The sequence below is a fragment of the Furipterus horrens genome, unplaced genomic scaffold (genome assembly GCF_987537825.1).
Source record: "Furipterus horrens unplaced genomic scaffold, mFurHor1.1.pri manual_scaffold_1, whole genome shotgun sequence".
NCBI classification, from domain to species: Eukaryota; Metazoa; Chordata; class Mammalia; order Chiroptera; family Furipteridae; genus Furipterus; species Furipterus horrens.
Genome location: NW_028327171.1, coordinates 44,302,116 through 44,328,557, shown reverse-complemented (window position 1 = coordinate 44,328,557; position 26,442 = coordinate 44,302,116). Strand labels below are relative to the sequence as shown.

The 26,442-nt window shown below is 41.7% G+C and overlaps 1 protein-coding gene across 1 annotated transcript in view; it reads left to right on the top strand.

Moving 5' to 3' along the window:
• The window catches only part of MCF2L2 (MCF.2 cell line derived transforming sequence-like 2), a 220,004-nt gene extending 196,951 nt beyond the window's left edge, over nt 1-23,053 (top strand). The window contains exons 26-28 of the mRNA XM_090286049.1: nt 13,450-13,473; nt 22,685-22,773; nt 22,877-23,053. Of these exons, the coding sequence (XP_090142175.1) occupies nt 13,450-13,473; nt 22,685-22,773; nt 22,877-23,053 (290 nt within the window). The remainder of the gene's footprint in view (nt 1-13,449; nt 13,474-22,684; nt 22,774-22,876) is intronic.
• Nucleotides 23,054-26,442: the final 3,389 nt, after the last annotated feature.

Genomic DNA, 26,442 nt, shown 5'->3' with positions numbered 1-26,442 from the left:
GTCTGGAGAGTTATACTGTTTCCAACATTGTGGTGGGTGTTTCGATTGGGGTTACAGCAGTCCCTCTCTATATCGTGGTTCACTTATCGTGGCCTCACTGTATCACGGGATTTTAAAAATATTATCTTTATTTATCGCGGATTTTTCACTATATCGAGGGATTTTGTAGTACTGTATATATATGTTGTTAGATTTACATAGGTTTAAGAGCGTAGAATATGTTTAAGAACATAAGTAGTGTTTATAAAAGTGTGGAAAAGGTTAATAAGGGAGTGGGAAAGGTTAATAAGGGACTGGGAACGGTTTATAAGTGTGTGGGAAGGGTTTATAAAGCCTTTATATATATATATAAATACTAAAATAAATGTAAGGTTCCTACTTCACGGATTTTCACCTTTCGTGGGGGGGGTCTAGAACATAATACCCACGATAAGCAAGGGAATGCTGTATTGCTAAAGAAAATGGCTTGCCAGGAAAATAACTAGGGCCACATTTTTAGAGGACAGTACCTGGAAGCACCTGTGCTTGATTTAGATTGTGTGGGTTTTTTTGTGGTTGTGTGTGGGTGTGACCCTTTTAGTTGTGTTCCTCCCACATCCCTAATTGCCAGGACCAACTTTCTCAATCCAATATTCCAAAGCCACCCAAGAAAATGTTAATGGAAATTTAAATGGCCAATGCTGCTTTCAGAAGCTGTACTCCTTTTTTTAAGTTGAAATATAATTAACATAACATAAAGTTCTAAGAAATTAGGTTTAACGCATACATTTGGGTCTTTGACTCATTTGAGTTAATTTTTGTATATGGCATGAATTCGGAGTCTAAGCTCACTCTTTTGCATGTGGATATTCTATTGCCCCTTAGCCATTTGTTCAAAAGACTGTGCTCTCCTCCACTCAGTGGTCTTGTCGCTTGTTATGGACTCAAGTGCCATAACAATGTTTGTGTTCTCCTAAATTTATATGTTGTACCTCTAACCCCCAATATCATGTACTAGGAAATGGAACCTTTGGTAGGTAATTAGGAGTAAATGAGGTCATGAGATTGAAGTGCCCATGTATGGAACGAGTGCTCTTATAAATGCCGTGGGAGAGCTTGCTTCCTCTCTCTGCTCTCTGCTACGTGAGCATACAATGAGAAGTCAGCAGTCTGCAATACAGAAGAGGGTCTTCACCAGAACTCGACCATACTGGCACCCTGATCCCAGACTTCCAGCTTCCATAACTGTGAGAAATAAATTTCTGTTGTTTATAAGCTCCCTGGTCTGTATGCTTTGTTATAGCAGCCCAAACTAAGCACACGTGTTGAAAATCAATTGGATGGAGATACTGTATATATAGTATTTTTGGTGACAGTCTTTCTTTTAAGCACTTGGAATATGTCATCTCACTGTATTGTGGCCTCCACAGTTTCTAATATGAAATCAACTATTAATCTTACAAGTTTTGTACGTGACAAATTGCTTTTCTCTTATTGCTTTCCAGATTCTTTGTCTTTGACAGTTTGATTATGTATGTCTAGGTGTGAATTGCTTTGAGTTTATATTTCTTGGAGTATATAGATTATCTTGGATGTATAGATTAGCATATTTCATCAAATTTGGGAAGTCCTTTAGAGATTATTTCTTTAAATATATTTTCAGCCTCTTTATTTTTCTCTTATTCTTCTGGGACTTATTATGTGTATTTGGTATGCTTATTGGTGTTCTACAGGTCTTTAAGGCCCTATATACATTTTTTCACTTTTTTTTCCTCCTCAGCTGGAGAGTTCCAATTGACCTGTACCTAAGATCTGTGATTCTTTCTTCTGACTGCTCAAAGCTGCTATTGAGACATTCTAGTGAATTTTTTTTTATTTCAATTGTTATGGTTTTCAACCCAAAATTTTTATTCAGCCCTTTTTAAACATAATTTTTCTCTATTTATATTCTCCATTTGATGAGAGGTTTTCTTATACTTTTCCTTAGTTTCCTTTAATTCTTTGAACATTTTTATAATAGTTTATTTAAATTTTTGGTCTAGGCCCTGGCTGGAGTGGCTCAGTGGATTGAGCACCAGCCTGCGAACCAAAGGGTTGCCAGTTTGATTCCCAGTCAGGGCACATGCCTGGGTTGCTGGCCAGGTCCCCAGTTGGGGGTGTGTGAGAGGCAACCACACATTGATGTTTCTCTCCTTCCCTAATTCTCTCTCCAAAAATAAATACATAACATTTTTTAAAAAAATAAATAAATTTTTGGTCTAGGAAGTCCAATATCTTGGCTTCCTCAGGGACCTTTTCTATTAACTGGTTTTTTTCTATATGTACGAGCCATACTTTCTTGTTTCTTTTTATGTCTCATAATTTCTGTTGAAAATTAGACATTTAAAATAACATAATGTGGGAACTCTGGAAATCAAATTCTCCTCCAGCTCCAGTATTTTGTGTTACTGTTTTTTGTTTATGTTGTTGATTGTTTGTTTGTTTAGTGAATTTTGGGAACCAATTCTGTAAAATCTGTATCCATTGTCATTTGTGGTACTGAAGTCTCTGCTCAGTTAATGACTGAGGAGAGATATCCTTAAACACCTGAAAGCAATAAAATATTCCTGTCTTTTACAAGGGACTCTGTCTGTATATGAGGGCACACCTTCAATACTCAACCAGGCAGGTGACAATTCTGCCTTCACTGCCTGTTTGTGCAAAGCCTCATGATCAGCCAGAGGTGGGAGCATAAAGCCTCTTTCTCAGATCTTTCCTGAGCATGCACACAGCCCTGGGCATGTGCACATGGCCCTCGAGATTCTCAGGAATATTTTGGAGCTTTTCAAAGCCACGTGGACATCTCATTACCAACTTTTCCTATTAAACTTTTTGATTAGCCTGTTTTTGCCTTAGCTGTTATCCAATGGCTCAGGCAGCCAAGAAGTTAAACAATGGCCTATACTCACTTCCTATAAATGCCCTTGGGGAAAAGGCTTTTCACACTAGGCAAGCTTTGAATCAGGCCTAATAAAGACAGCTTTGTAGGTAGTGGAACCCCAGACAAATGAAATAATGATAATTCTCTGGGAATGAGATGTTAAAGGAGCTGCAGTCCTGTTCTGCCCCCTGTTATGGCTCCTAAATTGCTGGTTTTCACCACGATCGCAGGCCGTTGATTTCTAAAGCTATCACCAAGAAGAAGAGGCAGGATGGGAATAGGGCAATTAAAACACCACAAAGCTCCCTGTTCATGCTGAGAATCGGCCATTTTTCTTGAATAAATACTGTCATGAATGCTGTAAGCCTTTGTTTGATTTCCAGTGTTCTGAAAATATTGTTTCTGGCTATTTTTGCCGTCTTTTCCCATGCTTTCATGGAGAATTTTTGGAGGGTTTTTTTTTCTCCTATACCATTTTCACAGATGTCACCTGCTGTGCTCCTTTTAATAATTAAAAATCATCTTTGAGTAGGTTTCGCCCTATCACATTTTTTTTTTCAGCTGATCCTCATAACAGCAGGAATAGCTCGTAAGAGAGTCCACAAGCTTCATCAAATGAGTTCTAATATTTCCTTCAGGTAGGGTTGCCAGGGTTAAGAAATGCTAGTCTCATGTGGAAAATCTATTTCCTATCACTTATACTGGCAATGATTTATGTGCTTGGTAAGAAAAATTATATAAATATGAAAAGATAAGCTTTGTCTTCAGAGACTTCGCAGGAATGCAACCATTTCATATTCTTTCTGTGTCTTCTTTGATCTTCAGGTGGTCAGGAGGATGTGAGGGTGAGTGCGCGTCATATGGAAAAGGATAAACTAAGACGTGTCATGGGGAAATCACCACTTTGGTTTTCTGTCATAACAACCAAGTAACATGGTTCTTGATTTAAATTGTAGGCCTCGGCCAGGAAATAGTAACTACATTATATAATTGATTTTCATTTATCTAAAAATAAGATGGGGAAAAAACTATGACTTACATTTGCTTTTGAACTATTGATACCGTACTAAATATATGCTATGGTAATTGAGTATGAGTGCTGGAGGTATATAACAGAAAGTTATAGCACCCCTAGTAAAAAAACTTACTTGTTTTCCCCAGAAACAACATTCAAGTCACATGACTGATCTAAAAATCCTAACTCCCTAGACCAGTGTTTCACAAGGGCAGTTTAGGGCACCCTGCGTTAGAATTACTTGAAGAGCTGTTACAAATGCAGATTTCTGGGTCCTACCCTAGAACGTTGAAGGAGCTTCTATCCTGTTCTGCCCCATTCTATAGAATAGTGACAGTTAATGCTTAGGAATATGCATTTTAGCTTATTCAAGTTTCTGATCAGAGGCCTTAAACTATTTTTAAAACAACTTCATTTAGATATAATTGACATAATAAACTGCACATATTTAAACTATACAGATTGATAAAATTTGACATATACACAAACCTTTGACTGTGTAAACACAATCAAGATAATGAGCACATCTATCACCCCAAAAAGTTCCCTCATGCTTCTTTTTTATTACCTTTCTCCTGCCACTCCCTCACTTCCCATTGCTTCTCAGGTGATCACTGATCCTTCTGTCACTGTAGATTAGTTTGAATGTTCTAGAATTCCATAAAGAGAATGTTACAGTGTGTACTTATTTCGGTCCAGTTTCTCTTACTCAGCATACTTGTTTTGAGATTCATTCATGTTGCTTAGTGTAACAATAATACATTACTTCCATTACTATGTAGAATACCCTTGTTTGGATAGACCCCAGTTTCTTTATCCCTTTACCTGTTAATGAAAATTTGGTTTGCTTGCACTTTGGGTGACTATTTTGAGTAATGCTGCTATGAACATTCAGACACAAATCTTCTTGTGAACATATGTTTTCATGTCTCTTGGGTAAATACTCAAAATTATAATGGTTAGGCCATATGGCAGGTGCATGCTTAACTTTCTAAGAAATTGCTAAACTATTTTCTGATGTAGTCACAGCCATGTATGCGAGTTTCGTTTGTTCCACGTCCTCATCAACACTTGGTCTTGTCAGGCTTTTTAATGTTAAGCTTTCTAATAGGTGCGGAATGGTTTTAATTTGCTTTTCCCTAGTGACTAATGGTTGAACATCTTTTTATGTGCTTCTTTGCCATCTATGTATGTTTGGTGAAGTATCCATTTGAATCTTTTGCTTATTCTTTTTTATTATTGAATTTTCATAGGGTTTTTGTTTGGTTTGGTTGGTTGGGTTTTTCTTGTTTGTTTGTTTTTGTTCTTGGCATATCCTAGAGACAAGTCCTTGGCAAATATTTTCTTTCAGTCTGTGGCTTCTCTTTTCATTCTCTTAAGAGTACCATTTGAAGAGCAGAAGATTTTTATTTTTGATGAAATCTAATTTTTAAACATGTATGGATCATACTTTTGATGTTGTGCCTAATAAATCTTTGTCTAATAGTCACAAATATTTTCTCCTATGTTCTCTCCCAGAAGTTTTATAGTTTAAGATTAACATTTAAGTCTCTGATCCACTTTGAGGTTTTGTTTTGTTTTTGGTGTATGGTGTGAAGTGTGGATTAAAGCTCAGTTTCTGCTTATTGGTGTCCAATTGTTCTATTACCATTTCTCCAATTGACTTTATGTAGTAAGTGCACCAACTTCTGGATGCTCTGTTTGGTTCCATGGGTCTACTTGTCTGTCTTGATAGCAATATCTTAGTATCTTGATTACTGTAACTTTAAAATAAGTCTTAAAATTCCATCATTTGAGTCTTTCAAATTTATTTTCCCTTTTAAAAGTTGTTTTGGCTAATCTATATCCTTTATATTTCTGTATGTATTTTAGAATTAGCTCATCTATTTCTACAAAAAAAGTTCTTGCTGAGATTTTAATTGGGATTGTATAAAATCTATAGATCAATTTGTTAAGAACTGACATCTTAACAATATTGAGCTTAATCTAGATTTTGACTGAACTACTCTGCCCTGCCTGCAGAAAATAACAAAACAAAACACAACAAAACAAGTTTGTTACAAGGACATGGCATTTATTCAGTTAACAAATTAGAAACACATTTCTCAAATTCTCCTCAAGTCCTAGTACTATGCTAGGTTGACATGATGTAAAATCTAGATAAGAAGCAGCCCCAGAAACTAGCATGTAGTTTAGGTTGAAAAAAACAAACTACTGAACTGAAAGACAGACTCAGATTTGTGGTCCTACCCCCTTCTTTTTACAGGAAGTCAAACTATATTTCCTCCCCCTGGGCAAGGAACTCAGTGAGTATTTAATAAATGCTTGTTGAATGAACGTGTAGACTGTGATCCAGTTCAGGTGCAGGAACCCGCTTGGTTTTTCTGAGCTCAGTTGGCCTGATCTTAATGGAGGCACCCCTGACCTAAAGCAAAGAGATGATACAGGTGGGAGGGGGGAGGACTCCGGTAGACAGCTGAGTCCCTCTCCCTCCCCTCTGTGCCCATGTCCTTATGAAGCATTGTCATATAGCATTTAACACGCTATATTGTAACCTTATGGTGTGATTTTTTTTTTTTTTTTCCCCACCAGACCACAAATACTTCTAGGACATGGAAGTTGTCTTATTAGTTCGAGCTTCCCTTGGGCCTCATATTATACAAGAACCTGGCAGTTGTCTAGGTTCTCAGTAAATATTTAGTGAATAAACAAGCAAAAAGCTCATTGAATAATCACATCACACTAGCAAACTACTCTGTTGAAGTTCAGCTCAAGGCACATTTTGTTCATCTCTGATCACCAGTGCCCATGCTTAGTAAGTGTTTATTTGTTGAGCTAATCTAACGAAAAATGTTACTATAATAGTTGACATTTCAGGACAGGGGAGAGAGAAGGAAGAACTGTTCGTTGTGAGTCGATGAAACAGCTTTTAAGAGTTTGATGACAGTGTGTTCCTCCTCCCCACCTCTCCCACTTAAAGACTTGCAGCCAGTTAGAAGTTAACTCTATAATCCAGCAAGTGTTGTCCCCTGACATTCCCTTGTTGAAGGTCAGGCACAGAGCCAGGGCAGGTCTTAGACTCGTGAAGGAGGAGGATGAAGGAGACCAGGAGAACCTGGGGTGAGTCAGCACCACTTCAACTAGTGTAGGGAGGAATGCAATATGCCGTTCTTCCCAGGGGTTCGGGGTTCATGTACAGTTCTCTAAAGCAAGGCCAGAGAGTGACACTTACGCCCTGGATTGAAATATGGGAAGAGTTACTGCGAGTAAGGAAGACCAGCCCCCAGCACACGTGGGATTAAAGGTAGAATTCAATGGGACAGTGGAAGCAATGGGGAGTCCCTTTAGCTTAGAAACTGAGGGAAGCATTGCCTGAGCCTCAGACCTTCCTTGATTATGTGACTGAGAAGCAAGGTATAAAGTTGATTTCTTGCGATTCATTTGCATAGATCTGATTAGACCAGAATTTAAATGAAGGGCAGATGTTTACCCCGAAAAGTGACTCCATCTTCGGAAAAGCTGACCCCTGAAAGAAATGTGCAGGCATGAGAGGATTGCCAGAATGTCTGCTTGGGAATAATGACACCACCTGGTGGCACTTTACTTCTTGCTGTATCCAGGATTTATGGATTTCACCTCTTCTCACAGCTTTCCATAGAAAGGTTAGGAGCACTTAATCCAGGTGCTTCCCCATAAGACGTCACCTCTAATTTGTGGGTCAGTTTTCTGGTAGGCGGAGTTGGGTATGGGATCAAAACAAAAAACAAGTGTGGAAGTATTTTTATATTTTATATGTTTATGGGGTTTTGCATGTACTGTTTTTGTTGTCATCTTTTATTTCCTTGCCTATTTAAATGAAAAATAATCTTTTTCAGCAGACTTTCCACTTTATGCTTTACCACTGCCCACAATCAAGATTTTGGTTATAGAATATTATATAATTGATTTGGTGGGACATGAAGTATGTACTCAGGCATATAATTTATTTAGAAAAGGCCTCTGAATGGAGTTTTAGTTCAAAATACATTTATTGAGCACCTACAAAAGTACAAAAAATCATTGAAGAAACCGACACAGACACTCCCACACACATGCTCCAGGGCAAGGCTAACTAGTGTATGATTCTTCAAGGATCATGAAATGGCAAATTAACAGGATATTTAGTAAGAGTTCATAGAATATGGTCCCAACATTTTCTTGCATTATAAAAGCCTGTCCTTCTGTGGATTATAGTAGAATCTCTGGGAGGTGTTATGTCCCAAAAAGGACTGGGCCCTTAGCAGGTCTGCTTTGGCCAGCCTGCAATATGTAGGCTCTTGACTTCATGCAGGAAAGATTTCACAACATGAGTCCAGATGATTTTGAGAGTAAGTTTCTTAAAGCTGGAGACAGTGAAACAAGGAAGGGCTTAGGGTAGAAGAAGCAACAGGAGACTAACCTGGGCTGCTTAGGCTCTCTAGAAATGTTACGGGAAACAAGTGAGCCAAGGCAGGGCTCCTGTCAACTCACTGGGGACTCAGAGAAAAGGAGACCTTGGAGACAGGTTCAGGGGGCTAGCCTAGGACAAGCTGCTGCTGCCAGCTGCTCCCCTGGTTGCAAGTCTTATGGGGTCTCTTATTGTTTATGAGAAAAAGAGCAAAAGTACATGCCTGAGAAAAGGAGGGATATATATATACATATATACACATATACACACAAGATCTGTCCAGAAAAAGTCAAACCCTTATTAATATAATGAGAATGGTTTGCACAATCGCTGTAACCTGGCAGCCAAGGAGAATGGACTGGAATACGCATGTGTGAACAGTGATGACTTCACTGTACTAGCCAGTGGGGGCAGCAGACACTGTTGAGGGAGCATGTGTACTGTGTGGCTATCACATTCAAAATGACTGAGCGAGTATAGCAATGAATCTGCATCAAATTTTGCATTAAGCTTGAACATTCCTCCGTGGAAACTATTGAGGTGATTCAGAAGGCCGCAGCTGTGGGCAACTGTTGATTGGTGGCTTCATCACAACAAGGAGCCCACTCATGCATCACATCTCGTGCAGAGTTTTTTTGATGAAACAGCAAATCACCTAGGTGACTCAGCTCCACTACAGCCCAGATTTGGAACCCTGTGACTTCTGGCTTTTCCCAAAACTAAAATCACTTTTGAAAGGGAAGAGATTTAAGACCATCGATGGAATTTAGGAAAATACGATGGAGCAGCTGATGGCGATTGAAAGAACTATGTGAGGTCCCAAGGTACCTACCTTGAAGGGGGCTGAGGCGTCATTGTCTTATGTACAATGTTTCTTGTATCTTGTATCTTCTTCAACAAATGCCTCTATTTTTCATATTGCATGGTTGGACACTTTCTGGACAGGCCTCATGTATATGTATGTATATATACACACGTTATATATGTATGTGTATATATGTATATATACACGTGTGTTTATGTATATAGAGACAGTGAAAAGGTCAGTGGTTACCAGGGGTTCAGGGATGGGGAGGGCTGAATAGACAAATGGAGCACAGGAGATTTTAGGACAATGAAATTATTTTGCACGACATGACGATGAGACATACAATATAAAACCCTTCTCAGGATGAGTCCCCATTTTCCTTCCCAACCCCTTTTAAAACAATAACTAGCATCAAATTACAACATGATCTGACTGGGGAAGACACACATAGATCTATGGACATGAGCTCAAAATACAAGGATCTTTGAATCATGCGTTAATACCCACCAGAGACTAGCCATTACAGAAAAGACACCAAACAACCAAGCTGACTGGATGGCTGGGCCAGCAGGTGCCAGCCAGCTTTGTTCTCAGCACCCCAGTGCCTGCGCCATGGGCTCATAAATGGAGAAGTCTTCACAGCAGAATGGGAGGCTGCGCGTCAGTCCAGCAGTGTGGGCTCCTTGTCATTAAAACCGATTGAGCTATTGCCACTGCTGACTGTCCAACCTGCCAACACAGAGATTGATGCTTAACGCCTGTTGGATGCCATCCCTTGAGAAGAACAGTTGACTTCATGAGAACCCCTCCAGGCTGGGAAGTACAGAGATTCACCAAAATCTGAGTGGCGTTGACGCGTGGCTTTTCTGCCCACAGTGCCTCAGTCAGCATCATTGCTCCATAGTGACTCATCAACCATAGAACACTGCTTTGATTGAGAGACTTAGCCATGGGCATATCATCACAGAATAGACCACACATCACCCCATCCAGAAGTGCCCAGCCTGATAGAGCCATGGAGTAGCCCTTTAAAGGCAAGGATGAGCAGGAATGTCGGTCATGACACTGCGGGTTTAGGGTGCTAACCTTCAGGATGTAGTAACCACCTTAAACCAATGGCCACCTTTATGGCACCATGCCCCCAGTAGGCACAATATTTGAATCTGGGAGCCAAGAGGTCAAATGATTTGTGACTTTATTCATTATCACACTCATATCAAATTCCCACATGGGGAATTTGTCCTCCCCATCTCCGCAATTTTAGTCTCAGTGGATCTAGAGGTATTGGTTCCCAAGTCCTACTTAAATCTATGTCTGCCACCTGCTGCTGCAGTAGGTCCTTAGGTTCTATCTTTCTGTCATCATCGCCTTCCCACTAATTCTGCATCCCCCTCCTCCTTGCCTGGCAATTCTGCTGGTGGCATGCATAGCGGGTGTTCCAGATGCTTGTCTGGCTATTGTTCTTTTTCACTTGCCTATTTGCAAGTGGGCTATGGGACTATTGGGAAATGTCCCAATGAGTCACTTTCCTCTCTGATTTTGTTGAGTAACAGCCCGACATCCTTGTGGTGATCAGTACCAATTACTTTCTTCAGCATGGCAACTGCTCTTCTTGCCTTCTGGTCTGTTGGTATGAGGACAAAGTGATAGGGTTCCTCATACCAGTAACAATAAGGCTGGGGAGAAAGCTTCATGATGGACAGTCACAGAACAGATGAGAATGCTATTTCTGGTGCTATTTGGTTAACATAAAGGAATTTAGCTAATACTATTTTACTAGCTTGAATTAGGCTGAAATTTTAAATTCTGAATTCAGCCTTTGTCCCCAGTTTGCAAAGCCTTGGCCATTGAAAGATACACAAAATCTGAATACCGTTCTGCCACAAAGGTTTCAGAGAAAGGGCCTGTGTGCTAACCCTTGAGAGCCACAGTCTCCCCGTGCAAACCTACTTGTGGGTCCCTTGTCTGGTCCTGCAGGGTCTTGAGGTTGAGGGGAATTGCTTTAGTACCTGTGAACCATCTAGTGTAGTACGTAAGGGTTGTTTGCTGATTTTTGTGGGATTTTCTTTTAGGCCTAGACAATGTAGTTACTTTCATTGTTTTTATTATTGCCTTATTGTTATTCAAATTATTTCATGCAGTCTTATGATGAAGAAAATAAGTTTTAGTGAACAGTTGTTTCTGGTGAGATTGTGGGTTATTTTAGCTATCTGACCAATTGGCTTTAACTATTTTAAGTTCTCTTCTCTACTTATAAAAAGAATACATATATGTATATTATCAAAAATTTAGAATATAAAGAAATAAAAATGCAAATCAGACATAATCAAGATAACCACTATAAATATTTTACCCCAGACTTTTTGTCATAGAAGTGCATATTTTTTAAAAATTTGGAGCCATACAAATTTGGGGGCGGGGGCTTTCTTTGTTAATCTTATTGAAAAATTCCCAATAAATAGTATCTGAGGAAATGAGCAAGGCTTTGAGTAAACCCAACTAGACACATCTGCTTGTCCTCCCCACCTACCACCCAACGGTGGATTTATTCCAACCCAGCACCTTTGAGAGCATCTGGATGTTGAGCTAGGAGGTGGTTTCTTTGACCCCAGTTCTTAGCAGCTCTGAAAGTCTAAGTGAGCCAGCTCAGACTTCCTTAGAAGCTGGCAGGAACTTGAAAAACAGAAAATGCAGGGAGGGAGGGGAGAAGGGAGGGAGGGAAAGAAGAAGGAGCTAAGTGGGCAGCATAGCATAATAGTTAAGGGTTCAAGCACTGAAATCATATACACTGCAGCTCAAATCCAGCTCCATCTCTTTGGGTAAATTACTTAACCTCTTTGTGCTTAAGTTCTTTTCATCGTTTATTTTACAAAATGGAGGTACTACTGTGTAGTCTTCCTGTGAGAATTATGTGAGATGATCCAGGCATACTGTTAGCATATGATCTTTAGCAACTAGCTCCCCACATTTGTTCCTATAGGGGCTAAGTCATTACTTTAAGGCAACTCTCACTCCCTCGCCCCCAAGTGAAAATGATGTACTTTAGTTCATGTGATAGAGATGATCCTTTAACAGTAATTGTAAGGAACAGAGAAAAATCTAGTTTGAAAGAAAATAAAAATATTGGGTTGGCCCAAAAGTTCATTTGGTTTTTTCCCATAAGATGGCTCTAGTAGCGCTTAGTTATCTTTAACTACATCTGAAACAATTTTGTTAGATTGTATTGTGACAGCTGTCATATCAGCGTGCATTTTTTAAAAACATCAAGATTGGTGAATTTTTGTGTAGCCATTTTAATAGTGAAGATGGAAGAAAATATGCAACATTTTCAGCATACTATGCTTTATTATTTCAAAAAAGGTGAAAACACAACTGAAATGCAAAAGAAAAAGATTTGTGCAGTGTATGGAGAAGGTGCCATGACTGATCGAACGTGTCAAAAGTGGTTTGCGAAGCTGCATGCTAAAGAGTTCTCGCTGAAGGATGCTCCTTGGTCAGGTAGACCAGTTGAAGTTGATAGCGATCAAATTGAGACATTGAGCATAATCAACATTATCCTACGTGGGAGATAGCCAACATTCTCAAAATATCCAAATCAATAGTTATTGATGAAAATGAAAAATATGTCTTTTACTTTATGGAAACAACCATATGGACGTTTTTGCCAGGCGAATACTTTGGCCATTTGAAATCCATGAGGTAGGAGCTGCCAATGAACTAGCTCGATCTACAGTGGTCCCTTTGCGCCATCTAGTGTACAGTAAGGGAAAAGCCACGATATTATCTTCAAAGTCTAATTTGCCAAAAACATGTATTCTGGTGAGGATAATTTAAACTCACTAGTGGATTCATTTGTTAATAAATGTCATTCATTAGTTTAAGCAAAATAAATGATAATAATTCTAAACATTAAATGCTAAAACTATATTCTGCAATCTATTTAGGATTTCGGGGCTGTGTGCTACAAAGATCATCCACTGAGGAGAGAGCATCCACCCCAGCCCTTACCAGCATGAGTTTTCATGCTCCACCTTTCCCATTATTCTTCTCCTTCTGCATCAATATTCTTTATGCTTATTCTGGTACATGATCTAGGAGTTTCCCAAAGACGCAGGTTATATCTTCCCAACACACTGCCGGACCTTGATGCCGTTCTGCTCATTTTCTAAGAATGTAATTATCACTTAAAAGACTGCTGTAATAAAACTAAATATTTGATTTTTCTGGTATGTGTGTGTTCACAATGTATTTCCTTTTAAAGCCATTTATTTATCACCTTTAAAATTTGTTTCCTCCCCCAGATGTTCATGAGGATGAAGACAATGGTAGGCAAATCTCTCCCAAATGAAAATAGCACTCTTGCAGTGCCAAGAGTTGTTCTCAGACTTTCTCTTTAATATCGTTGTAATTACTATTAACAATAATCACAACAGGGTTATTTTTTAACTTCCTATGCTGTACTGGGCATTTATAAACATTTTTAACATCAACACTACAAATAGAAATTATTATCACCGCTTTAGAGACAAGGAAGCTGGTGCTCAGAGGAGTGAAGTGGCTTAGCCAGGGTCACACAGCTGGTCAGCACATTCAGGTCTGACTGACCCCAAAGCCCCGTGTGGGTTTCTTGCCTGTTTACCCGCATGCCTGTGGCCTGCCAGGCCCTGCACCTGAGATTCTGGGGCTCTTGGTGCTGCCAACTCCGCAGGACTGAAGAGTTAGTACCTGAGGCCCTCAGTACCACAGAGCCCGTGGCCAGCGCATCCAGGAGGAGGGCAGTAAATGTGGACACGACAAAGGCACAGCAAAAGGCAGCCCGTGAGCTGCACGTTCATCTCCTGTAAAACCAGGACTTTGACTGAGGGACTTTCTCCAAGGTTTGCCAGTTCTCAGAATTCCTGTTTCTTCCAGTAGCCAGGGGGTGGGGGTTGGTACTAGGGTAACAGGGCATTGTCTCTGCTGCCAAGAGCCCAGGGTTGCCGGGGGAGACACCTGAGGGCACATGCAGAGCAGCTGCAGTTTGTCTCAGAAGAAACTCTCCCTCAAGAATGGTCTTGTGAGGTGATTGTGGGTGTCCCACCTGCTCCCACAGCCCCTATCCTCCTCTATCTCATAGAGCAGGAGAGAATAGACTAAAACACAATAAAAACTTCCTAAATTTTATCAAACAAGCAACAGCTGGCCTCAGTGAGCCTCAGGCCCAGCACTAGCAGCAGCCAGCCTAGATTCACAGCTTGGCTTCACCTGGGAATCTCCAAGTCCAGCACAAGCAGCAACCATCTCAGATTGCTTTACAGCTCAGGCAGGGTGGGCCAGAGCAAAACACAGGTGGGGCCTGACCTTGGCTTGTGCCACCTGGGAAACCCCAGGGCCAGCGCACCCAGTAGACAGCTACAGACCACATTGGAGCACCACCACCCTGCTCCTGCACAACTGAACCTCCATGGGAGACAGAGGTACGTGGTAAGTGCTTACAGCCAATCCTTGCAGCTGAGTGGCCTGGGTAAATCCCTCCCATTGATCTGCCAGCAGCAACCAAAGCTCAACTACAAGAGGCAGGTGTACTCAGCCCACATGAAGGGCACACCTTAAATACCTAGCTTGGGTGATGGGGAGGCTGTGCCACTGGACCTGACAGGACACCTACTACATTAGGCCACACTACCAGGACATGGAGTCAAAGCAGCTCTATCTATCTAACATATAGAAACAAATACAGGGAGGCTGCCAAAATGAGGAAAAAAGATATCCTCTTCTATCTACCGTGGGAGATAGAAGAAGATAGAGGCTGTGGGAGGGAGTGGGGCACCCACAATCACCTCACAAGACCCTTCCTGAGGGAGAGTTTCTTCTGAGACAAACTGCAGCTGCTCTGCATGTGCCCTCAGGTGTCTTCTTTCATGGCCCAAATGAAAGAACAGATCAAAACTCCAGAAAAAGAGCTAAGTGAAATGGAGATAAGAAATTTATCAGATGCAGAGTTCAAAACACTCGTTATAGGAATGCTCAAGGAACTTAGTGAGGACCTCAACAACATACAAAAGATCCAGTCAGAAACAAAGGATACACTAACTGAAATAAAGAAGAACAGTAGACTGGATGAAGCCAAGAATCAAATCAATGATATGGAACATAAGTAAGCAAAAAATAACCAATCAGAACAGCAAGATGAAAAAACAATCAAAAAAAAAAAAAAAATGAGGATGCTATAAGTAGCCTCTGGGACAACTTCAATGACCAACATTTGCAACATAGAGGTGCCAGAAGGAGAAGAGAAAGAGCAGGAAATTGGAAATCAATTTGAAAAATAGTGAAAGAAATCTTCCCTAATTTGGTGAAGGAAATAGACATGCAAGTCCAGGAAGCACAGAGAGTCCCAAACAAGATGGATACAGAGAGGCCCATTCCAAGACACATCATAATTAAAATGCCAAAGGTTAAAGATAAGAGAATCTTAAAAGCAGCAAGAGAAAAGAAGTTAGTTACTTACAGAGGAGTTCCCATAAGACTGTCAGCTGATTTCTCGAAAGAAACTTTGCAGACAAGAAGGGATTGGCAAGAAATGTTCAAAGTCATGGAAAGCAGGAACCAACAGCCAAGATTGCTCTACCCAGAAAAGATATCATTTAGAATGGTAAGGTAGATAAAGAGCTTCCCAGACAAGAAAAAACTAAAGGAGTTCATCATCACCAAACCATTACTACATGAAATGTTAAAGGGACTTATTGAAGAAAAAGAAGATCAAAACTATGAACAATAAAATAGCAAAAAATACATATCTACGAACAACTGAATCTAAAAAACAAACTAAGCAAACAAGAAGAGAGGCAGAATTATGGATATGGAGAGTTTTTTGACGCTTGCTAGATGGAAGAGGGATTGAGGGGGAGTGGGTGAAGAGGTGAGGGATTAAGAAGTACAAATAGGTAGTTACAGAATAGCCATGGGGATGTAAAGTACAGTGTAGGAAATGGAGTAGACAAGGAAGTTATATGTATGACCCATGGACATGAACAATGGTGGGGGGATTGTCTGAGGGTGTGGGGTGTGCTGTGTGGAGGGGGGCAAAGAGGGAAAAATCAGGACAGCTGTAAGAGCATAATCAATAAAATATAATTTAAAACTAAAAAAACTTAGTTTTAACTTATAAAAAATGAAAAAATTAGGCAATGATAGTATGGCTCAGTGGATTGAGTACCAGCCTGTGAACCAAAGGGTCTTCAGTTCGATTCCCAGTCAGGGCACATGCCTGGGTTGCAGGCCAGGTCCCCAGTTAAGGGCATGTGAAAGGCAATCACATATTGATGTTTCTTTCCCTCTCTTTCTCCCTTTCTTCCCCTCTCTCTAAAAATAAATAAATACAGTATTTTAAAAAATAAATAAAAATTAAAAAAGAATAGAACAAAATAAAAGAATAGAATAGAATAGAAATCACACACCATGAGGGTAATATTGGTTCCATAAACTTGTGTTTTAAGTTTATAAATGTACTTATGTGTGTACATTGTGTTGGTATATAAAATTAGCATCTCCCTTTCGTTGCACTGTGGAGTGGCTGGAACTCATCAGGTCTTTCAGTTCCCAAGTTTCCTCCAGCCCTGTCCACCCCAGGCTGTGGCTGTGCTATGGCTGATGGAAGCAAGAACCCCTACCTACATCCTCCCAGACAATTTGACTTGACCACGGGCATAACATACATTAGCAGTGGTGTTGCAATTTGTCTTCACATCTGAAAGCATAAAACAGTTTTTAGTACAGTTGGCAAATGTTGCACACTCTCCAGCTGGGGCTACATTAGTGACTTTTAAGGCAAACACTTTCCTGTTCTATAGAGTTACCACAGACCCCAATTATAAATATTAATGATATGCTAAAACAAAGTATAATTTCAAAGGATTTCCAGGAGAGCACAAATACCTACAAGATATGAAGTGAAAGTTTGTTCAACATAGGTTCCTCCTGCCAGACAAAAGTCAGAGATGTTTAGAACATTTTTTTTTTTTTTTGCTAAATATACTCAAATATTTTCATTTTATTTGAAAGGAATAAGTTCTCCCTCATATGGGGTTAAACTAAAAGGAATGAAAAGAATATGTCATCATCGTTCAGGTCTTCTTGCAGTTCGTCAGCCCACTGTTCTTTCAGTGCTTACTCTGGTGTGATGGGTCCAATATTTTATTCCTGCCAACTTCACTGCAGTGGGTCCAGTCCACTTTTCTTCTCACTGGTTTTCTGGAGATCCTGTCTTCCAGGTCTTGAGTAGCACCTTATCTCCAGGCTCAAAGCAATGTAGTGAACCTGAGCGGGGAGAGATCTCTGATACAAGCAAGGTCATTTATTACAGCTAAGGTCTGACTTAAGTGTTGTACATATTTCTCTACCTTCACTCCTTGATCTACATACATATCTCCCACCCTGATTAGCGTAAAGTAGTAGCCTGTACACAGTTTCATAAGGACTCAATTGAATCCCACTTCGAGGAGTCGCCCTTAGCCTGAGCAAGCTAATGAGTAAAATACGTGATCCCAAAGGAGATGAGTTTCGTGATACAACTTGGCTACATTTTTTCTTCAAGATGTGATTCATCTTCTCAACCTTCCCAGAAGCCTGAGGTCTCCATGCCATGTGGAGTCTCTACTAGATTTCTAAAAGTTTACTAACCTGTGTAATTTCTGAAACAAAAGCAAGTCTGTTATTGCTCGGAATGCTGCCGGGTAGGCCAAAGAAAGGAATTATTTCCTTCAGTAAGGCTTTCACTTCCTCCAAGGATTTCTCAGTTCTACTAGGATAGACTTCTACCCATCCTGAAAAGCAATCAACAAGACTAACAAGTTTTGGCACCCTCAGATCCCCAGCATCTGGGTGAAGTCTATTTGCCAGTCCTCAAACAGGCATTGTCCTTGGTATTGTTTCCCTTCTTTCTTTTGGTGGGGATCTGTCTTGGGGTTGTTCTTCTGGCACACAACACATCTAGCAATTATTTTCCGTATGACTTTAGAAATTCCAGAACCCGTGAGCCATGGTGTAGTATACGTGGTTAATGAATCCCTTCCATAGTGAGCGGCCTCGTGCAAATGCTTCATGACTGACTCTACTCAATGTTCAGGAAGCAGTGTAACTCCTTTCTTATTCTTTCTCCACCTAGTATTGGGATCTTCTTCATCAAAACCCCAGTTGTTAGTTTTCTCTAAGTCTACTATCAAATATTCAGAGTCAAATTGTAACAAGTCTAGAACAGATACCAAAGGCATTATAAACGTTCCTTTAGCAGCCGCTTTCACTGCTCAATCAGCCTGATTGTTCCCTCTGGTCACTTCAGAGTCCTCTTTCTGATGCCCAGGGCAGTGCATAACTGCCACCTATGAAGGCACCTGGACAGCTTCTGATAATTTTTAAATTTCTATTGCATGCTTAATCTCCTTTCTATTAGAGGTTAGTAGTCTTCTTTTTTTCCCAGATGAACCATGTGCATGCAAAATTAGGAAAGTGTACCTCGAGTCAGTATACATATTCACTTTATTTTTTTGTGCGACAATTCCAGTGCCCTTGTCAGTGCAATCAGCTCAGCTTTCTGAGCAGAGGTTCCCGGCAGTAAGGCCTTGGCCTCTACTAATCCTTCAAGGGTCACAACTGCATACCCAGCCTTCCTGTTTCCTTTGTCCATGTAACAGCTTCCATCTGCACATAGAGTCCAGTCTGTCTCTTCTAGAGGATGGTCCTGTAAATCAATTCTGCTAGAAAAAACTTCATTGATTATTTCAGCATGGTCATGCATTTGTACAGTCAATTCAGGTTCCAGGAGAAAGGAGGCAGTATTTAACTTACTTGCAGTTTTGAGGGAGATGTTGGGATTGTTGAGATTGTTGAGAAGAATGGCGTGGTACCTGCCCGTTCTTCCAGCAGTGAGTCACAAATTTCTGTTTTGCTCCAGCAGGCTCAGCACTTGGTGGGGTGCATAAATGGTGTTAGGCTGTCCCAAGGAAAACGTCAGCTTCCTGTAAAAGCTCACAGGTGGCTGCCACAGCTCTCAAGCAGGCTGGCCACCCTGGAGAGTGTGATCTAGTTACTTGGACAAGTATGCAATGGGTTGCAGAATGTCACTAAGCATTTGGGTAAGGACTCCTAGGGCAATGCCCTACCTTTTATGAACATATAATTGAAAGAGCTTTAGTAGGTTTAGAAGCCCACTGGCTGGTGCAGAAACCAGGTATGCCTTCAGGGACTCAAAAGTCTGAGTGCACTCCTTCATCCATTCTAAAGGGCTATATTCTGGTCCTTTCAGAGCTTCATACAATGGTTCAGCAATAAGCCCAAAGTTTGGAATCCAAATGCAGCAGTAGGCTGCCATTCCCAGGAATCCTCTTCACCGCTTTCTGGTATTGGGAGCTCTCATTTGGATTATGGTTTCTTTTCCATTTCCAGTAAGACTCCTTTTGCCAGGTTCAAGCCGAAACCCAAGAAACCTTACTGCTTGTTGGCAAATCTGGTTCCTCTGCACTGATAATTAATAGCCACAAGATGCTAGATGCTTCAAGGTAGCTGTAGTGTTAGTTAAACATCACTGGAATAATGTCCCAGTAATTAAGATGTCATCTACATATTGTTACAGCATTTCTCCTTCTCATTTTAGATCCTTTAAGTCCTGGCTGAGGGTCTCCCCAAAATTTATGGGAGAGTTCTTGAATCCTTGTGGTAAGACTGTGCAGCAGTACTCACTCTTGCCCCAAATTTGGAGTCCTGCCATTCAAAAGCAAACAACAGTTGAGAGTCTTGATCAACTGGAATACAAAAGAAGACATCTTTTAAGTCCAACACTGAATATCAGAGGCTGTCCCTGGGTATACTATTCACCAAAGTATAAGGATTCGGGACAGTGGGGTAAATGCCCTGGACAATGTCATTTTTGGCCCTTAAATCTTGTGCAAATCAATAATTATTTGAGTGGGGTTTCTTAACAGGCAATATGGGTGTATTGTATGGGGAGTGGCAGAGTCAGATAAGTCAATTTTCCTGAAGCTTCTGAATTATTGGGCATATTCCTTCTAGGGCCTCTTTCTGCAAGGGATACTGCCTCTTATTGGGAGTTCCAGCCCCTGGTTTGAGGTCAACTCTAATAGAGGAGACTCTCTTAGTCCTCCTTGGCCTTTCAGCAGCCCACACTATGGAGTTTACCTGATTCTCAATTTCTACTGGCAAGGGTCACTTTTCTCCTTTTTCTTACCATGGTTTCATAAGGAACTGCCAAGCGTGCTCTGGAGAGAACTATAGATGGAGCTGTTGTTCTTCTGGAGAGAAAGGGATCTGAGTGCCAAGTTTTGACAGCAAGTCCCTTCCCAGAAGAGGAATTAGACACTCAGGAATATATAAAAATACATGAGTTAAAACCATATCTCCCCTAACACAGTCTAATGGTTTCAAGAAAAATTGGTTTTCAAGGCTTCCAGAAATTCCAGGTACAGTTACAGCCTGTTGCAAGTACTCAGAGATCTATTGACCACAGAATGTGTCACCCAATATCAATCAAAAAGTCTACAATTTGCCTCCCCACCACTATTAGTTTTACCCAACATTCTTAGGGGGTGACTTTAATAGCCTATTGTAATAATAGAACCTCTGGGCCCCATCATTCATTGTTGGAGCTATTTCCCTTTCCCAGCATAACTCTCGAGTTCTCAAACTCTGACTTCCTTTTTCCTCACTTGGGGCATTCATTTTTCTACTGCCCCTTTCCTTTGCAATATGTGCATTGATCAGTGGCAAGCATTTTAGACAAGGGTTGGGCACCTCTTGACTGTTGATGGAATTGCCCTGAGGCCTGTTCCATTAATATAGTGGCTGCTTAGGCCTTTTTTTGTTCTCTGTTATTATAAACTTTGAAGGCAATATCTAATAATTGGGAATCAGCCAATATTCACCTCAAAGGGCTATTTCCTGGAACAGAGGCATTCCCCCCATTCTACCAGACAGAGCTCTATGGTAACACAAACCTAACCAGAAGTCACCTTAACTCCTGATGAACAATCTAAGTTGTAACACAGTACTGTAATCCTGAACCAGGAAGCACAGGGATTCAATCGAAAGTGAAGGTGAGGGGGAATGTCGAGAGTCGAAGAAGGGGAGTCCTCAGCAGCTGCTAGGTGGTCTCCAAGTCCGCATCCCAGGGCCTCCTAATCCAGGCAGCCAATGGGACACCCCACCAAATACCCAAACTTAACTGGAGAGTTCCAGAGTTGTCCTGGAAGGAGTCACCAGAATATGAAACCGGAAAAGTCAGTGTTTGTGATGCTTGTCACTACCAGAACCAATGAATAGAAACAAAGATGGACTCTTAATGGGTGCTTTATTCAGATGGTCAGCAATCTGAGAAGAGAGCGAGTTTTGTACCCTAACAGACCGTCTTACATATCATCTCAAACCAACCCTTTTTATAAGGAGAAGAAAAGTGCAGTAAAGGGGTTTGGAATTCAGGAAAAAAGTGGGTAAAGAGTTTGGAATTCAGGTAAAAGATTAATCAGATAAAAACTGCAGTCAAGCCATTTTCCTAGCATCCTTTCATCTGCTGACCAGTGATTCTTTATCTGTATCCTGGGTGGCAGGCATCCTCTTCCTGGAGCACAGTAGCTCAGATACCATCTTGTTCATTTGCAGCCTCCTGGGGCACAAAGGTCAGATTGCTTGGGGGTCTCTTGGTATCAGGGTGGGTCCAGTCATAACTTCCTGTTCCTGAAACAACAGCTTTCTACATGCATTAATTGCTAAGCTTATTAATTATAACTTAAACCTAAAATTTTTTTCAGCTCTTGAATTCCCCCATCAGGCTGTTTCTGCTGCTTCCTTAATCTGCCTTGTGAGCAGTGTGAGGCAGAGACCACATGTAAGAGTGTGGGGCAAAGAGCAGGAATCTTGTAGAGTCCGGCTGCAGCGCTTACAGGCCAAGGAAGTTTGGCCCAGTGATTGTTCCTCTCTCATTGCAGTTTCCTCACCTGTAAAATGGAGCTAAGGCCCATACACGGTTGTGCTGACACTGTCACCCCCAGGCACAGAGCAGCCTCAGTATTTGTGGGGGTGGCTGCTCCCCACAGTGTCTAAGAGCCCTGAACACATACCAGGTGCACAGTGGTGACTGCTCAGTTAATTAATCCGCTCATGCGAGTGAGGCAGGATGTAGTGGGTCCTCTGATCTTCCCCTGGGGAGTGCAGTGGCATTTGGCAGAGGCTGCCAAGGAAATGAGACATGGTGGTCATCAGGGGAGAGAAACAAGGGCAAGAAAGGGAGGACGGCAGGAGGTTGGTCAAGCACAAAAAGACAGAGTTTTTTTCTGGGAGGACAGGACGTAGGTGTATGAACAGCATGTGGCCATGACATCTCAGTCACAGTTGTAGAATTTCAGAGCTGGAAAAAGAGAACCCAGAGATCACAGACCCACCTCCTCACAGCCCAGGTGAAGCAGGCAGCTCCTGGGAGAGTAGGAATTAGAGATGGAGCCACACCCCTCCCCCAACAGCCCGCCCAAATTCTCCCCTTCTTTCCCCAAGGCTGCTCCAGCAGGGCGTGTATGTCCATGGAAACCTTGGACAACTGTGAAGGGGCAGAAGATATGGAGAAGGAGAGCAGCGCTCTGGGTGTAAGTTATTTCCTTCATACCTCTTTCACATTCTCCCTCATTCCTGTTCATCAGCTTCCCCGGCCTCCTTTTCCTCTCGCACGCCCATGGGCCTTCTTCCCAGGAAGCTGAGGTCGCTGCCTCTGGCAGAGAGGCTCAGGCCCTCCCTACCCAGCACGCCACACACCACTGGTTTCTGGCAGTAGTGAAGGGACTCTTGCTGAGACCTTGGGTAGCCTGTGGGAGAGCTGGGTGGGTGAGTGGGTGGGGGCACGCCCTGACAGAAGGAATCGAGGTGTGAGCCTGGGCGGGCACCCCGGCTAACTCTGAGGGCGCCCCGTGCACCCCTCCCTTCCAGCTATCAGGACTTTTCCAATTGGACGACAGTTTTGAAACCTGTTCTGCCGAGTCTGTTCTGGACACAGGAGAAAGCATCCAGGGAGAAAAAGGTGACGATGAGAAGGACACGTGAGTGTGAAGGAGGAAAGAAAAGTAAGCCCATGTGTTAGCCAATGCTTCTCTGACTTTCTTCTTGGGATTTCAGGGCAGTAGGTAAAACTGAGGAGAGCATCGAGGGGTCCACTGGCGGAAGCAGCGCGGGTGACGGAAGGCTGTCTGAGGACTCCCGCCCCAGAGAATTTACACCCCTTCCACACAGCCACACCTCCTGGGCTCAGCAGACCCGCCCCAGGCCGTCCTCATTCCGGGGACAGGGGACTGTGGGGACAGAGGCTGAGCCCACCCCTAAGCTGAAGGCAGCAGAGGGGCCTCGGACCCTGAGAACCTGCCCCTCCAGCAGGGGGCGCCAGGGCCGCCTTCCAGGAGACCACTCTGACCTTCCATTCCGGCCTCCTCGTCCAAGCCCTACATTGCTACTCTGCCTGCAGGTGTCCTCTGGAAGAAACTGGGAGCGTGGAATCAGACGCCCACGGAGCTCATGGTGGACTGAGGAGTGGGACAGTAGCGGTAGAATAATTCTCATCAAGCCATTCCAGAGACACAGTAGGTCCCCAGCAGACACTGCATCCCCTGGCCTGGAGCCTGGACACCCTGCTCACTCAGGAAACAGATGTGAATGTTTTAGACTTCTTAAAACACTCATAAAAGAGGTGGCTCTTTTATGAATGAAATTTGTTTCATCTTTCTATGTAAGTAAATGGAAAAGCAGCCCAAACCATCAGATAAAATCCTCCAGCCTTCTTTCACCACTTGTTCAAATCATCCATGGCTTCGTAATGTCGCCTGTTGCCCACTAGAGGGACTCAGTTGAACATGCTGCTGAGGTGTAGGAATGTGGCCGCCCCGATGACAGCGTCTCGGCTGAAAGGGTTGCACTAAAAGCAGCCCTGGATCTGTAAAATCTGGCGGCCATCTGAGTCCTGCGAAACACCAGTCATGCGTTATGAAATAATTAGAAACATTGGAGATCCTCTAAACCAGTCATTTCCCAGAGTATATTTTGCAGAATAGGCAGAAGTGTGTAAGAGTTCGATGAGTTAATCCCACAACAACAACAAAATTATCTAATAATAAATATCTTTTAAGAACACTACATATTCTGTTCCTCTCTTGGTTGATTTCAATTAGATTAAAAGATCTGGGACTCTTGCAGAAAGGAAGTGTGTATATTTTTGTTAAACTCATAATTCCTAAACTTATTTGAACCCTTTTCTTTTGTATTGGGAAAGGGAAAGGGAAAGGTATTATAACAAAAAGATCCAACAACATAGTGACTTAAAGAGTATTTCTGTCTCACAAAACAGCCCTGGTTGGGTATGCAGGCTGCTTGGCTCCACACTGTCATTTGGGGTCCCAGGTTCCTTCGTTCTGTCTTTTCCACCATCCCCTAGAACATTGTCCGTGTCTATAAAGTCAAAAGCAAGTCTCAGGATGTCCAATTTCCAGCTCACGGGAAGGGGAAAGAACTTGGCAGAATGCATGAGCAATGTTTGGAGGCCCACCTGCAAATGGCACACACCTTCTATTCCTTTAGTGAAAGCTTTGTGGCATAGCCACAACATGCTACAAGAAGGGTTGAGGATGTAACTAGGAGGCCATTGCCCAACTACAATTGTATTGCTATGTGCCAATGTCACCCAGCCAGCCTGCAGCAGAGCAGGGAGTGGAATCCAGGTCTTCCAACTAGGTCAGGATTCTAATTACCACACTAGCATTGCTTACTCCTTCAACATGTGTGAAGTGCCTCTTGAGTTCCAAGTTTATTGTTAGATGAGGATAGAGAACTTTATAAAACGTAGTTTCACTGATTCTCTATAAAATATCAGTTGCATTGTTCTGGCCGGTGTGGCTCAGTTGGTTGGAGCATTGTGCCATATCTGAAAGGTTGTGGTTTTGATTCCCGGTCAGTGCACATGCAATCCCTGGTCTGGGCACGTACCGGAGGCAACCCAGTCGATGTTAGTCTCTCTCATCAATGTTTCTCTCTCCTTTCTTCTCTTCTTCTCTCTCTAAAAAAAGCAATGAAAAAAAAAAATGTCCTCAGTGAGGATAAATAAATAAATGATATATCAATTGCATTTTTAATCTGCTAGCACTTTATTTGCAGATAAACTTTTTAATGTGGCTATTAAATAGTAAAAACAATAGGTTTATATAAAAATATTTTCATTTGCCAGAAAACACATACAGCAGGTCTTCAAATAATGTTGTTTCATTTGATGTTGTTTCACTGAGGTTGATGCAAATTAAGTCGATTCCTGGCTGCAGCCATTGTTTGTATGGAGTTTGTATGTTCTCCCCATGTTTGTGTGGGTTTTCTCCAGGTACTCTGGTTTCCTCCCACATCCCAAAGATATGCATGTGAGATGATGTGTCTAAATTGTCCCAGTATGAGCAAGTGCGGGTGTGAGTGTGCCCGCGATGATGGAAGGGCATCCTGTCCAGGGCCGGTTCCTGCCTTGTTCCAGGAGCTGCCAGGATAGACTGCAGTCCTCCAGCCCTCCTCCCCACCCCGCCACCCCCACCCAATCCTAAACTGAAGAAGCGGGTTGGAAAATAATCTTCCTTGTTTTTATTCATCTTTCTTAAATGTATGTATAGGTCACATTTATTTTAATGTTTAACATTAGAAGTGTTTTGGTGGTGTTCTTAGAACCAGAAATATGTTAAAGGAACTTACTTCTTGTCTATATCAATCAGCCTATGGGAAAATTCATTTTGTTATATGTCATTTCACTGGAAGTTGCAGTTCCCAAGAACCTATCTCCAACATTAAGTGAGAACTTACTATACTATGGGAATAAGCAAACATAAGAACGGAGTATGAAAGTGTTGAAATGGACTCAAATACATCTCAGAAGTTACAGTATCAAAAGAGGTATTTCACACTAGTTCTTAACAAAAACAAAAAAAGAGAGAGATAAGTTACATATGAAAGTGGTGCTGGTATCACTGGATAGCAATGTGGAAAAATAGTGTTTACCTCAGCCCTTAAAATAATTTATATTTTTCAAATATGTGACTTAAGGGACTCATGAAAATCAAAACACTTAAAAGGTAATTTTGAATAGGGTAAAGTCTTTTCAGGCAAAAACTATAATAAGAAGCTACAAAAGAAAATCTTGATTAATTAAGGCAGTGTAAGAGGCAAAAACTTATATGTAGAAAAAAAAAACAAAAAGTGAAATCATAAATACATTTTCAAAATTTATGACACAGCCCTGACTGGTG